The sequence below is a fragment of the Vanellus vanellus genome, assembly GCF_965231255.1.
Source record: "Vanellus vanellus genome assembly, chromosome: 11".
Taxonomy (NCBI): domain Eukaryota; kingdom Metazoa; phylum Chordata; class Aves; order Charadriiformes; family Charadriidae; genus Vanellus; species Vanellus vanellus.
This window is the reverse complement of record NC_138916.1, coordinates 17,529,710-17,543,418: the sequence shown is the minus strand read 5'-3', so window position 1 is coordinate 17,543,418 and position 13,709 is coordinate 17,529,710. Positions and strand designations below refer to the sequence as shown.

The window sequence follows — 13,709 nt, the reverse complement described above, 5'->3', positions numbered from 1 at the left end:
ATGTTTTTGGGTGGCCAGATGACTGGGTAGCACTGGAAAGAGAGGAGCTGGTGTGCCTGCTCACAGGGGATGGATTCAGACCTCCAACCCCTTAACTGAGCTCCACGAGTGGAAGAAGTCCCAGCAGCAGGAGGTGGGCCAGTCCACCGCAGAGGATGGCTTTTGGAGATCAGCAATTAAGCGTTGGGTTGATAAGCGCCGTTTCCGATGTCTGTGTTTCCAGCTTTGCATCACGGGATTAACAATTCCTGCATTTCCACCTTTTCTACCCAGAAGAGCAGCGAGTTCTGCTGGCTGCAAGCTCCCAACCACAGAAGCCCCTCTTTCCCCTTTTCTTCTCTCTTTCTTTCTTTTTCTTCTCTCTTTCTTTCTTTTTCTTCTCTCTTTCTTTCTTTTTCTTCTCTCTTTCTTTCTTTTTCTTCTCTCTTTCTTTTTCTTCTCTCTTTCTTTCTTTATCTTCTCTCTTTCTTTCTTTATCTTCTCTCTTTCTTTCTTTATCTTCTCTCTTTCTTTCTTTTTCTTTTTTCCTTTTTTCTTTTTCCTTTTTTCTTTTTTTTAACCGCCCCCCTTCCCTTTTGAATCGGTGAATGAGGGAATGTCTAAAGCCAGGGAAGTATGGAAAGATTTCATCCCCGGAGAGGTCGGGGTGGGGTGGAAAGCGGAGGGGGCTGCAAGGGGGCAGTTTGAAAACAGGAAACCATGTGGCAGCGTGCACGCAGGGCCCAGCTGATGTGAATGAGCTATTGAGAGGGGAGAAACGCTCCCACTGGCTCAGCATTAGAAAGAAGAAAAAACTTTGGTGGGTTTTTTTTTTTTTGTTTTTTTTTCTTTTTTAAGAAAAAAAAAAAGCTCTGCCTTTCAGACTGGAATAAAAGAGGGAAAACTCTATTTTCTGCAGAGCAAGTTGCTGAAATCTTTTTGCTCTGCGTTGCAAACAAACAAAAAAAAGTAAATGGCTGATTTCCTTTTTTTTTTGGTGCCTGTGTGTGCGCGCGCACTGATTAAATCATAAGTTTCCATTCCTGTTTTGGGGAAGTGTTAAGCCTGAAATTGTCTTTCATTCACCTGGCTTGGGGGAGAGGGAAGAGTCTTTTTACCTCTCTGAAAACCCGTCCCTTTGCTTCTCGGTCTCTTTTTGGAGGGAGCGAACACGCCGAGCGCCTGCAGCCGGAGGTGGAAGAGGCTCCTGAAGAAAAGCTGCTGCTTTTTCTTCAACCCCCCACCCTCCTCTTTTTTTTTTTTTTTTTTTTTCTTTTCCTCTCTCTGAAGAGATGAATCATGCTCCCACAACTGCAAAGAAATTTTGAAAGCTGGGAGAACACTGGCGCAGGACTAAAAAGGCAAGTAGTGACGTCCCAGCCCAAATCAGGAGGGAGTGGCTTTATTTCATTATTTTCTTTCCTTTAGCCCTGTGCTGTCATTAGAAATTTAAACTTAACGCAAAACCGAGCCCTCCTGTCTAGTGAACGGTGGACGGACTCAAAAGGAGGAAAGTACCTTTTTTAATTGTTTCTTTGAGTGCACGAGGGCGTGAAAGAAAAACTACATTGGTGACAGTATTTACGTTGGATACCGTGATCGGATTTTTTTTTTTTTTCTCCTTTTTCTTTTTATTCCTGAATAAGACCAGTCGTGGCTGCGCCTACCTTCTGCCTTCCTTCTTGGAGCGTCAAGGTTCCTGCTGCACACATCTGGCTTTTGTTCTCTTTTCGGGCAGGATTTTCATTCTGGTGCTTTTTTGGATATCAAAGTTGTCTGGAAAACATTTTTTTTTTTATTGTTATTATTATTACTATAACAGGAAGGCTGATACCATTCTTAGCACTTGCAAAAAAAAAAAACAAAACAAACCTATACGTATAAAGCTCTCTTCAGATATCTTTTGTTTGCTGTAAGTTCCTGCATTGCCTGTATAAGCAAATCTGTTCCGAGAAGACTTTATCAGCCGGTCGCAGCTCTGGGGTTTTCTTTTTCCAGTTGAGAGGCTCGGGCAGGTCGGTGTGCTGAGACACGGGGACTCCTCTGAGCACGTCCGTGAGAGGTCTGGAGAGTGCCCGGCCACGGTCAGCCCGGGGTTCATGGTGGGCTCTGCTCCTCCGCTCCCGGCTTTTTGGACAAAATGTACGAACGCCACAAGAGGCGATACAGCCTGTGCGACATTTCCAAGGTGGACAGGACTGTAGATGTTGTGTTGTTAAAGGTATGATGTTTATGTACACTTATTTATGGGTTCCTTTCCCCATCTCTGAGGGGTCGATCTGCCCCCTGCTGTACCTGTGCCCCCCCGCTGGATGGTGCGGGGGGGGGAGCAGGTGGAAGAGCTCTTGCCCTTCAGCCTGGAGATGGCTTTGAGTGCTATCAAACCATTTCTTGCCAAAAATTATTATCCCTGCAACCAGCTAATCCCTTGTGGCATGCAGTCAGATACCCTTTCAGAGAGCTCTTTCTGGCCACCTTCCCTGTCCTCTGCCGTTACATGGTCCTCTCCTGCTTTGCAACCTTCACCGCTCGCAGGTGGGATTTCTGCCTAAGGTGCCGTTAGGCAAAGGGCTTTCATCTCCAGTGGTCACTTTTGGGGTTGAAATGCATGTGTCCCCTGAAAGATGTATTCTGCCAAAAAAGGCATGGTGGATCCTCTTTTGCCTCTGTTTTTAGTTTGTGTTTGAAGGGAGTTGCTGTCGGTCTTATTGTTTGGGTGTGAGTTTTGTCTGAAGAGGGGTTGGAGCAAGAGCCAGGAGTGGCTCTTGGCTGATGGTCCCAGTGTGTTCCTCCTCTAATCTAAAATTAGCAAGTGCTCCACCAAATGGCACGATGGCAGTCTGGGAATGTCCTGTCTCCGTAACAGCTTTTTGGAGCTTCAGCAGTTTCCTGGCAAAGTGGATGGAAATCAGAAAGCAGCCAGAGGGACTGCAGAACACAGCCCAACGCAGAGATACAAACTCCTGCAAGAGCATTTCCCTCTCCCTTTCTCTCTCTTTTCTTAGCTGAGGCTGTGGGTTTCTGCATGGTCGTATGACTTCCTTTTGTATGATTTTTGCTTCGTGCCCTTGTTTCCGACTTGGGAGGCGAACGTATAAAAATTTTATTTTCAAATGATTCTTGTTCTGCTTTATCTGCACTAAAATAGACCTAGCACTTGTTAACTTGTTGTGTTTAGGAATGAAAGCATCTTCCTTTAGTTCGATGTATCCTTTGGGTTTTGGTGACACAAATAGCCATAACTTGTTTTCTCTACCAACTCAATTTTGTTGAGTATTTTTGAACTCTCATGTTAACGATGCTGGTTGAGGATAGAATCCCATGGTATTCAGTCTCTAGACACCCCATGAGTCATTAAAAAAAATGTAGACATACTGTGCGCGTACTACTTTTGTGAAATGACTGCTTGATAATTCTTGGGAGAAGACCTGGGACCCCTGACAACCTCGGTTGCCAATATAAAAACACGATCTTTTTCCTTATAAAGAGTATCTGAATGCCTGGGTTGAAATGCAATTCACTATAATTATCTGACTTCAGTATTTCTGATGTCATCAGTTCCTTAAATTAGTTTTTGTTCAGCAAAGCTTAGATTTTGTAACAAAATGTGGCTCTCGTTAGTTCCCACCAGTATTTTCCTAATTGAGTTTCAAAACTGTGGCTTATACTGTCTGTTCCTGCAAATGACTCAGTGTCCACATACGTGTGCGTGTGTGCACGCAGTGCTGCTCCCAACATGGGCTGTACAGGCTGCAGATGTTTAAAATAGGAGGGTGCTAGTGACAGCTGGAGTTCCAGTCAACTCTAGCTTGATTTTTGGTCGCTCTTCATGTTTTAGCTGGTTTCTATAACATAACTGGGAGATGAAATTAAATTTTGATGATCTAGGGATCCAGGCCAGCACTAGAGTGCGTCAGGGGCAGATCATCTCCTGACGTTAATGGGAGTTGGATCAGACCCTTAAATGAGGGAGCTGCGGGGGTGGGGTTTTTCAGTGGGTTTGTTTTGAATTAAAATACTTAAATAAAACTGTATCTTATCTAGGCCACTGTATTTTGGTGAGTTAAGAGGACAGGATTACTTAAGTGTCAAGTATTGAAAAGAAAGTAAATAGCCTTACAGCGAAAATAAACCCAAGTAGGATCCATCAGGGGTGTTTGATCTGGATGAAACTGCGACAAGATACCTGCAAAGCACCAAACAGCTTTCGGTTTGGTCTGCAGATTGACTCAGACGAGATGTCTTTTCTTTAAGTGGTAGATTAATATGTTCTTTGCTTCATTTTAAGACGGGGAACTTGGTAACTGTGGCATAGGAAAGAAAAACAGCTGGTGGAGAAGGACAACTGGAACAAGTTGTGAACAAAGAAGATCTTGTGTCATTTCGGTTACTAAATGTTTATAGATGGTAATTTATTTGCATTCGTTGCAACCACTCTTAGATATAGCTGCAAAAGAATTTTGGTTCCTACCGGCTGTTTTGCAATACACGTGTCTTCTGAAGGGTCAGTGCGTTGGGGCTCAAATTTTCCATGTTTAGATTGTGCCCAAAACAGTGGCTTGTGGAGTTACAAAAAAAAAAACCTCAGTAATTTTGGGAGTTGATGCACACAGTTATTTTTAGCTTTAACATTGTTTCTTCCTCCTCCCCACGTACACTCTGAGGGTGGTGAGACACTGACACAGGTTGCCCAGAGAAGCTGTGGCTGCCCCATCCCTGGAGGTGTTCCAGACCCGGTTGGACGAGGCTTGGAGCAACCTGGGTTGGTGGGAGGTGTCCCTGCCCATGGCAGGGGGTTGGAACGAGATGATCTTCAAGGTCCCTTCCAACCTAAACCATTCTATGTATGAAAAAGCAAGAGGCAGCGGGTAAATCAGCGTCGTAGCCCTTCTGTCAGAGGTGGGACTTCATTTTTACTGCAGCTCTTTCTGCTGCTGCAGCAACACGAACACGATGAACTTGGTTACTGAGCATAGCGGTTTGCCACTGCACAGGGACCCTGGGTGTTGCAGAAATGGCGTAAAAGTTTGCCATCATTTTTCCTGCTGGGATTGCATTGTAGCAGATGAGGGAGAAGGTGTGGGGCAAGTGGGCCATCTGCTTGTTTGAGTTCTGAGCAGCGACGTGCAGGGTAAAGCAGACTGCACTATGTTATTCCGAGACCCAAAATGGGAAGTCTCGGTGTGCCCATGTGTGAGTTGGCAGCCCTGTCTCATTTTTAGGTTGTGCCTGCTGCCACAAATATAACTCTCTAGGGAGAGAAGAGGGATACCACACTGGCTGGCACCTCGCAGCGCATGGGAAGTTAGACGAACGTTCCGGTCTGGATGAACAGGCTGTGCTTCGCAGAGCTGGAAAATAAGAAACGGGCTCGCTTTGACAATGGGAGACTGAGTAATCGCAACTGGAAACGCTTTATAAGAGTTCATTGCCTATGTCCACGTTTCACCTGTGTGGATGGCTGTTAAGTGCAGGCAGAAGGTGTAAGTTTTTTCGTAACTGGGGAAGCGAGGTTTGATTTAGCTGCTCTTCAGAAGAACAGATTCCATTCAGCTTCCAGTTAAAAATCAGAACGTTACTCATGAAATTAAAACTAGCCCAGTCTTATAAAAACAATTAAAGCATTTTGAAATTAAAGGGGGAGCTTATCAATTTGCTATTGTGCCTCCTGGCAGGGGGCTGCTCCAGTAGCTCTGCCCCAGCGCTGGGGCAGATCCTCTGGAATGAACCCTGCCCACCTAAGGCACAGTGCCATTTGCAGCGTCCGAAGCTAAAAGTAGCATGTGGAGAAGGTCCCCAGCTGAAACTGGGATTTCCTCCATTGTATGTTGTCATGCTTACAAAGCATTTTTAATTTTTTTCTGTGCATTTTGGTTTTGGCTATTTGACACATAAGTGTGTTCGTTCCTTCTTTGGGGTTTGGGGCTGAGGGAAGTGCTGTCCTCGGATGCAGCATCTCATCGAACTTTGTGGCCTTAAAATGACTCTGAACTTCTAACTTGCATCTATCTGCAGTGGTTTGGTTATTGATGGGACAGCAGGAGAGAAGTGTACTTACGATGATGTGGAGAACTTTTGAGTATATCTGTTTGTGTCTCGTGTAAAATTAGAACCGAAAGAATAACTTAAAAGGAATTAATGTGTTTTCACCTTAGGCACAGACATGTTTGTGGGAATTTTTCTCCCAATTTTGTTGAGACTGATTTTATGCAAAGCCATTGCTGCTGTTTTTTTTAAAGCTTGATGAAAGTTTTGTTAGCAGGACTCTCCGCCCACTGGTGCAGGAGGACATCCCAGTGCTAAGGGCTGGAAAATGTTCTTGCTCCTTTCCCCGGTTGGGACATTGCCAGAGGGAAAAGTGCACTCTAGGAATTCGGCATTGCTCTTACACCACAAAGTGCTAATTTATTCAGTCATTTAAATGTTACGCTCTTCTGGTGTAATCCTTTCGCATGGTTCTCTATAGCAGTGCTCGCTTGCTGCTGTCAATGAGGTCACTTTGAACCTCTTTGAAAAAATGTTGTCCTGGGACGGTGTCACCAAATCTGTAAAGGTAAAAGGCTTGATGGAGCATGTTCACAGTGCTAGAAGATAAATCTCTATAGAAATCATTGCAGAAATGCAAGTGTTGTCACTTTGTCCCTTTCGGCATGCATTGGAGAACGGTCTTTGTGTTCCTCATGCATGTTGTAAAACCTTCCCATAAAGCTTAAGCCAAGGAAATACTCAGGGAGATAACAAAAACTTTAAATAAGCAATTTAAAAATTCTGGAATTCGTAAGGAGATTGATATGTCTGCTCTGAATGTCGTCTGGCAAGATGACCATCAAAGCAGCGATTTTTGCTCTTAATGTGAGTTTTGTGTGTATGGAGTTCGTTTGCATCAACGTCTGTTGAAGGAAGACGATGAAAAGACCTTCCCCAGGTGCTCCATCCCTCATCTTCCTTTTTAAAGAGGTTTGGAGGATCTTGAAAGGTGTTTTTTGGGAAGGGGGTGAATCAACTGTTGCTTTAGTTTTAGTTCAGGAATTAAAGCAGATGACTGGATTATTCCATCGAAACTGGAATTCAAAGTTAAAAGTTGCTGAGAATGAGCATTGAATTCCAGTTATGCTGGAATATGCAGTTATTTTCTTCAATGAAAACTATCCTAGAGGAAATTTTCAGGAACAGGTAGTTCCTGGAGGAGAACTAAGATTTGCATTAAAATTTAAAAAATAAATCATGGTATCATTTGTGATTATTGAACAAATTAGTTATAGCTGCATTTAAAGTATTGCTTCTTTTCTGCTATTTTTGTTTTTCAATGGATATTTCAAGTCTTTCCTAGTGTCAGTTATTGCTCAGGATGGTTTACAGGTGCTTTATGATACACCAAGCAAGCTAGAATTACTATATTAAACATTTTCCCATGTGCAGTGGTTTTAGTTGCAAGGTAGAACTTAGTCTGGAAGCTGCGGGGAAAAAGAAAAAAGAAATGGAAACTTAGGACAAAGTTAAAACAATATGGAGGGAAGATGAATCTCTAGAGATTTGCTAGGAAATGAAAGTTAGAATCATCTGGTTCCTTCTGTACCGGAGATGTTGATTTATATCGTTACCAGTGAGACTGACAAGTGCAAACGTTATAAATAGCGGAAGATTTCCTGAGAGGTCAGTGTGTTTTCTTTAGTGTGAAATGGAAGGCAAGAAGAGTTAAAATAAAACCAGAGGGAGAGAAAATGGACTTTTCCATGGTGGAAAGGTCGGAGAGGTGCATGAGAGCCACGTAGCGACTGGTCCCTGAGACGAGTGTTTCTAGCGAGCCCTCCGCCGCACCGCTCTACCAAAAGGAGGCATTTTTGAAATGTCTTCTGAGAAGGGGAGGTCCCAATTCTGGTTTTCCTGGGCAGGCACCGCACAGGACAGTGAGTGCTGGAGGGGGTCAGAGAACTCCTGGCCAAGGCTGTCGTGCAGGGGGAGAGGAAGGAAGAGCCTGGGAATGGGAACTGGGGTCACTCATCATTCCCACGTGATGGAGGACATCCCAGCCCTGTTTGTCTCGCAGGTTGTTCAGTGCAGTCCTTTTCTTATGCAGAGAGGTTTCTGCATTAAGTCAGTTCAAGTTTCAAATTCAGTGTCTGCAGGAAGATGTCTCAGAGTCAGAAAATACATCCATGTGTGCCCAGAAAGAGCAATCAAACCGTCTGCTGCTTGCAACCCCAGCTGCTGTCCTAAAGCCCTCTTTGGACATTAAGCCTGCTAGCGTTTCACAGGCAAACAGAAAATCCTTCGGGATTCAGTTTTTTGGTGCCTGGGGATGTGCTTCCATGATTCATTCTGTGTCTGAGCTGCAGATAAACACATTCAGGCTTCTGCATGGAAAAAGAGCCGATTCTCTGCTGGCGTTTTTTCAAAAGCTGCGTATTGAAACTCTGTTCCCGGAGGCTGTTTTGTATTCCCTTCTGCCGTCTGAACACCGCTGCATCCTCTGCTCCCGCCGCAAAGTCTTGGGATGCCCAGAATCCATGGGCTATAATCAGCGTGGGCAAGGCAGAAAGTGCGTGGGGGTTTTACCGTCTTCTGTGGCCACCGGGCTGCTGTCCAGCTCTTGGGTTTCTCTTAGCAAAACAGAGGGAAGAAGGGAGGAATATATTTTATAATGGTGTTTTCTCTATGGCCCTTACTGTCTGCACCTACGGTCCTGAGTAAAGATGAGCACAATTCAGCTGTTGAGGAGGGATCCCAGTACTCAGTCTTGGGCTGGGGATAGTGGGGTTTGTGTTTTGAGCATCTGTGGACCACCCAGTTTCCTGAGAGCACGCAGTAAACCTCCCTCAAATCCTGTCTGGGCTCGTTTTGGCATAGGGAATACTTGTATATAGTAGTGGTTTCCTTTGTTTGTATTTTGATGATGATTATTATTATTATTATTCCTGAATTGGGACTACTGAGATAAATACTTAGTTCCTAATGTTTTCTTTTGTAGCTAATCAGGTGTATCTGAAACAGCACCTTAAATCTCAGTGTTACTCTCTCATTACTTCTTTTTGCAGAAAAAACAGACGTTTTTCACTACTTGGCAAAGTCACAGGGCAGAGGAGAGAGCTGGCTGGGTAATGGGAAAAATACTCCAATCTTTTTTGAAAAAATGCCAATGTCTATAATGCATTTTCAGTGAATGACTCAATTGGTTCTATTAAAGGAAAAAATATAATGTTAATTCAGCCTAATACAGTTTATTCTATTGCCAATCAACTGATAGACTTGAACCTCCTCGTATTTTTCTTTCTTACTGCTAATTATTGAACAGGATGTTTAATTATCCATTTCCGATAATGGCTATAAATATAAATCAGGGGCAGTTCCCTTAAATTTGATGGAGATACATTGGTTTACGAGTAGGGAGGATCAGGCTGAATACGATGAGGAAGGAGTTAGGTACAAGCCAGTCAGAAGGAGGCAGAATTTGATTTTATAACTGAAATGGGTCGTTCCTTCATTTGAGTGGACTTGAGCACATTTGCATTTGTCGTTCTATGTGTGCTCAGGCTCAACCTCTAGATTTGCCTTTAGTAACACGTAAGATGCTGTGCTGCAAAACAGATTCTGCTTTGTCTGGAGAGAAAAGAGTATTAACGCGATATCTATTGACTTTGCCATCGTGATGTGATATTTATTGACTTTATAGCTCTTTGGAGACTAAAAACTATGTATAAATTCTGCAGTGGAGTTTAGTTGCTAAGGTTAGATAGCCCTCAGCCTCGCTGAGAACAAGGTGTATCTTTCTTCCATTGAAAAAATTCAAACAGCGTCCCACTGCCCATGCAACAGTTAAAATTCAACATCTTTATGTCACTTTGGAAAACAAAAAAATCATTGAGTATTTGCTTGCAAAAGCCTTTTTCAGACTTCAAACTGCTTCTCCCTCTCCACCTCTCATTTTATATATATGTGATATACATAAAAAGGAGAAGATGGGTATAGGGGTGTGTGTATGCCTGTAGAGTAGAGGTGCAGGGAAGGGTGGGATCTTAGGCGTGTGTACATATAGGGGTCTAATGGGATCTTAGATGAATGTATGTAAAATGCATATGTATGAGCAGAGGCAGTGAGCAACTGATACAATGTGTACATCATCTCTAAGAAAAATAGCCTGTAAAATTGCATGGAGGTGGTGAGGGACGTCCAGGGATGTGCACTGAGGTCACCCTGAGACCTGCCTCTAGTAGAACACAAGACCTCCTTCACCTCGTCTGGGAGACTCCTGCTCATTTTTCCCCTCTCAGATCTTCTCTGCTTCTTCCCTGTCTCCCCCAGCAAGAACTGCTGACTGGGGAAGGTCACAGCATCCTCTCTGCTGGAGGATTTTAAGGGCATCCTGGATTAAGACCTCTGAGATTATAGTTGAGCGTGACTTGGAGCAGCAGAAGCGGACTAGCTGACCTGTCAAAGGTCCTTCCAACCCCATTTTGTCATCATAGAAGTACGGAGGAGGACAAAACCTAAGGAAGAAAAATGTGCTTAGAAAGTAGCTGACAGGTCTGGGGGAGTGGAGTGTTGACTCTGCGGTGTGGCGAGGAGGGGGTGAAGGGAGGTGCTGGCAGGAGCCCCTCTGGTGAAGGGCAGGGGGATGCGGCCAGACCGGTGAGGAGCACCGGCCAACCACTGCAAATAACAAGTCCCATGATCTCAGCAAGAAAGGGAAGGAGGACGTGGGCCATTAGTCAAAGCAGCAAGTCAGGTCAAGGGTAGGAGATACTTGGTTTTTCTTTATTTAAGAAAAAAAAAAAAGACTAAAAAGGAAAAAGCAGTGCATTTCATAGCTTGGGAGAAAAGAGAACTTTGAGGGGATGAGAATCCAGCATGGGATTGCAAAGATGGAGCAGGATCACGGAAGAGATTTGAAGACAAGTCAGAGGCAAAAAGTAAATTGTAATAATTCTCTATTTGACAGAGAGAGGGAAAAGGAAATTGTTTTAGACAAGAAAAGGAAAACCAGAGGCAGGGTAGGAGAAATAGTTGGCACATGAAATCAAAGTCACCCCACTTCAGTAGCTTGCTTTTAGCTACAACATAACATGTGAGAGCCTGTGTGTTGAGGCAGGCCTGGAGGGGAAACAGCCTCTGGATTTCATGATGTGGGACATGGGATTGTCCAGGTGAGATTTGCTTGCGTTTGACAAATAGAGGTGTTTGGCTAGGAGGAACGGCAGAGCTGCCGAAGGAGAAAGAGCAAAGGGGCTTCCAGAGTCTACGAGCTGTAGACAAAAGCGATGGGAAGCATATGTTGGCTGAGCCAAGGGTTGTGGATAGTCCAGCAAACTTTGGAATCAGAATGTTGGACAACACAACCCAAGTGAGGAAGAGCAAAGCAGAGTCAGACGGGCGAGAAGGCTGAGAACAGATCAGTCATCCTTGGTGAAAGACTGGAAGTCACGGAAGGGCTGAGGGACAGGAGGAGATGATAAGGGCTCATGTTGAAATAAAACATGTGATATGTCTTAATGTTAAAACGGGGGTTTCTAACACATTCATCATTCTGGTTAATGCAAACACAAAGTGCTTCTGGTTCTCACCATGACCTGGGCACTTCCCTAGCCCTCGTTTCCACATTATCAGAGCGCCTTACTGTGATTAAAGTCATTATCTCTACAGCAATATGGGTGGTAAGGAATTGCTATTCTGTGGATAGCGAACCGAGGCGTAAAGCAGGGGAGGAACTTGCCTGCAGTCCCGCTACAAATGGAAGTCAGAATTGAAGCCAGGTCTCTTCAATCCTCAACTAGTTGCTTAAACACTGGCTCATCCTCCCTCTGAACTCCTGACTTGAGTGGGAGCCACCTTGAAATCATACTTTCCACGGAGAAATAATTTTTTTGGCATATTTTAATGGGTTATTTAGTGATGCTAAAAAATAAAGAAGTCCTAAGTTACTTTTAAGGTTTTTATTATTGGGACAAAATTAAGCCGTAACTATATATCTGCAGAGTGACATTGAAGAAGAGACTTAACAGGGATGTTAGCGAGAGTGGCGTTTCTTTGATTTGCTCTGGTTTGTTTTTCAGATAAACCGCGAAAGCTGGTGTTCGCTGGAGCCATGTCCCGATTCTTCCCTGCTGGAACGCAAGCGGACACGGGAGTCTCCAGGTGAGCAGCGTGCTGGTGGCAGCTTCGGACAAGCAGCCCTGCAATTCTCCTCACCTTTTCTTTACTTCTTTTTTTTTTTTTCTTATTTCTGACAACCTCGCCTCTAGCAAAATGCGTAAACTAAAGAAAATGTGTAATGAATCTGCCGTGAGTCATTGTTAGCGCATGGTTGCAGCGCTTGACTTGCAGTGAGCTGTGTGGTGTGTCACCTTCTTAAGTAATTTTGCATTTAAAGTACTTCAGTATTTTGATTTTTTTTTACTTACTTATTTTTATAAATAAACTTAGTTTATTTAAGGTGTGATAGAGGACACAGACATGGTTTCTAGCCATAATGATAGTACAACCAGAAATTTAGACTCCTGAATCCATATTTAGATCCAAATCAGTGGCTTGAATTTATTATTTTTTTTTTTCCCCCCTCCTGAAAGTTCCCATGATTTCCAGGCTTCAGGAAGCAGGAAGGTTGTTCAGAGCCATCCTTCCCACACCCTGCCCACCAGCCATGCCGAGCTCCCAGCCCTGCGTGCTGCCTGGTGCTTTCTGGCTCTTCCACTGGGACAGAAAAATCTTGTCTGGGCAAGTTTCAAAGAGGGGTTGGCGTCCAAGATAAGAAAAAAAAGCATTTCTTTTCATTGAATTATGCGTGTTCAAAACAAATAGAATAATTTATCAGGGCCCTGAAGAGTGACTTGGCTTGGACTGATCTCAGAGAGGATGCTTCTGGCCTTGCTGTCATTACGAGCATGGGTCTCACCTGGATCTCCTTCAGTTTATCTGAGAGACTTGAAAGAAAAACAGAGACTGAATCACTGAGTGTCGATGTGAAATTCAAACCCAGTCTTTTCAGAGTGTAGGCTAAGAAGGGATAACGTGGGTGACTGACCCGAGGGGTTTATTCTAGGTAGAAGTTCTAGCTCCCATCCAAGTTAAATAAGCGCTTTTTTATTTAAAAAAAAAATAGTGCTCTGTTTAGAATAGTTGTAAACAGTGAATAGCTGTTTCAAGAGCGTTTTACAGGACATCCTGTGATATCACATTGCTGCTTCTTTCCCCGTTGTGTCCCCGAATCCCTTGCCTCTTGGTGTGACATTTTTACGCTTCAGGCAAGGGTTATTGTGCTCCGTTTGGCTGCAAAATGACGTGTGCTCATTTGACTTGCCAAATCTATAATCATGTATTCATATGGATCAATATCTGTTAGATCCTTACTAATTATCTAATGCAATATCATACTAGAGAAATATAATATCAATTATGTAATCCAGTAGCCCTATATGCAAATATATATTAGTGTTTATAGTAATAAGTGTCTGTAATGGAAGTACAGCTCAGAGGCTAACTCCAGAGACCGTAGCTTCTCATTCCCTGTCAGTGGTTTTGAAATGAAATGCCTGGAGGAGTGTGGCAGATACGTAGCTATCAGCCTGGGATTGCAGGGCTCAGCCCTCTCTTGGAGGACATGAGGCTTTGGAAAATATACATAAAAGAATTGCTTGGAAATTTTCTTCCTGGGGCTTTTTAATATATAAATATATATATATTTTGCCTCTATATTAACGTGCAGAACTGTGTTGCCGTTGTATTTTTCACCTCCGCCT

General features: G+C 43.7%; 1 protein-coding gene across 1 annotated transcript in view; it reads left to right on the top strand.

Annotated features, from left to right (window-relative positions):
• The window catches only part of AKAP13 (A-kinase anchoring protein 13), a gene marked incomplete at its 5' end in the record, with an annotated part of 158,770 nt that overhangs the window by 85,782 nt on the left and 59,279 nt on the right, over positions 1-13,709 (top strand). The window contains one exon of the mRNA XM_082488901.1: positions 12,027-12,108. Coding sequence (XP_082345027.1) covers positions 12,027-12,108 — 82 coding nt within the window. The remainder of the gene's footprint in view (positions 1-12,026; positions 12,109-13,709) is intronic.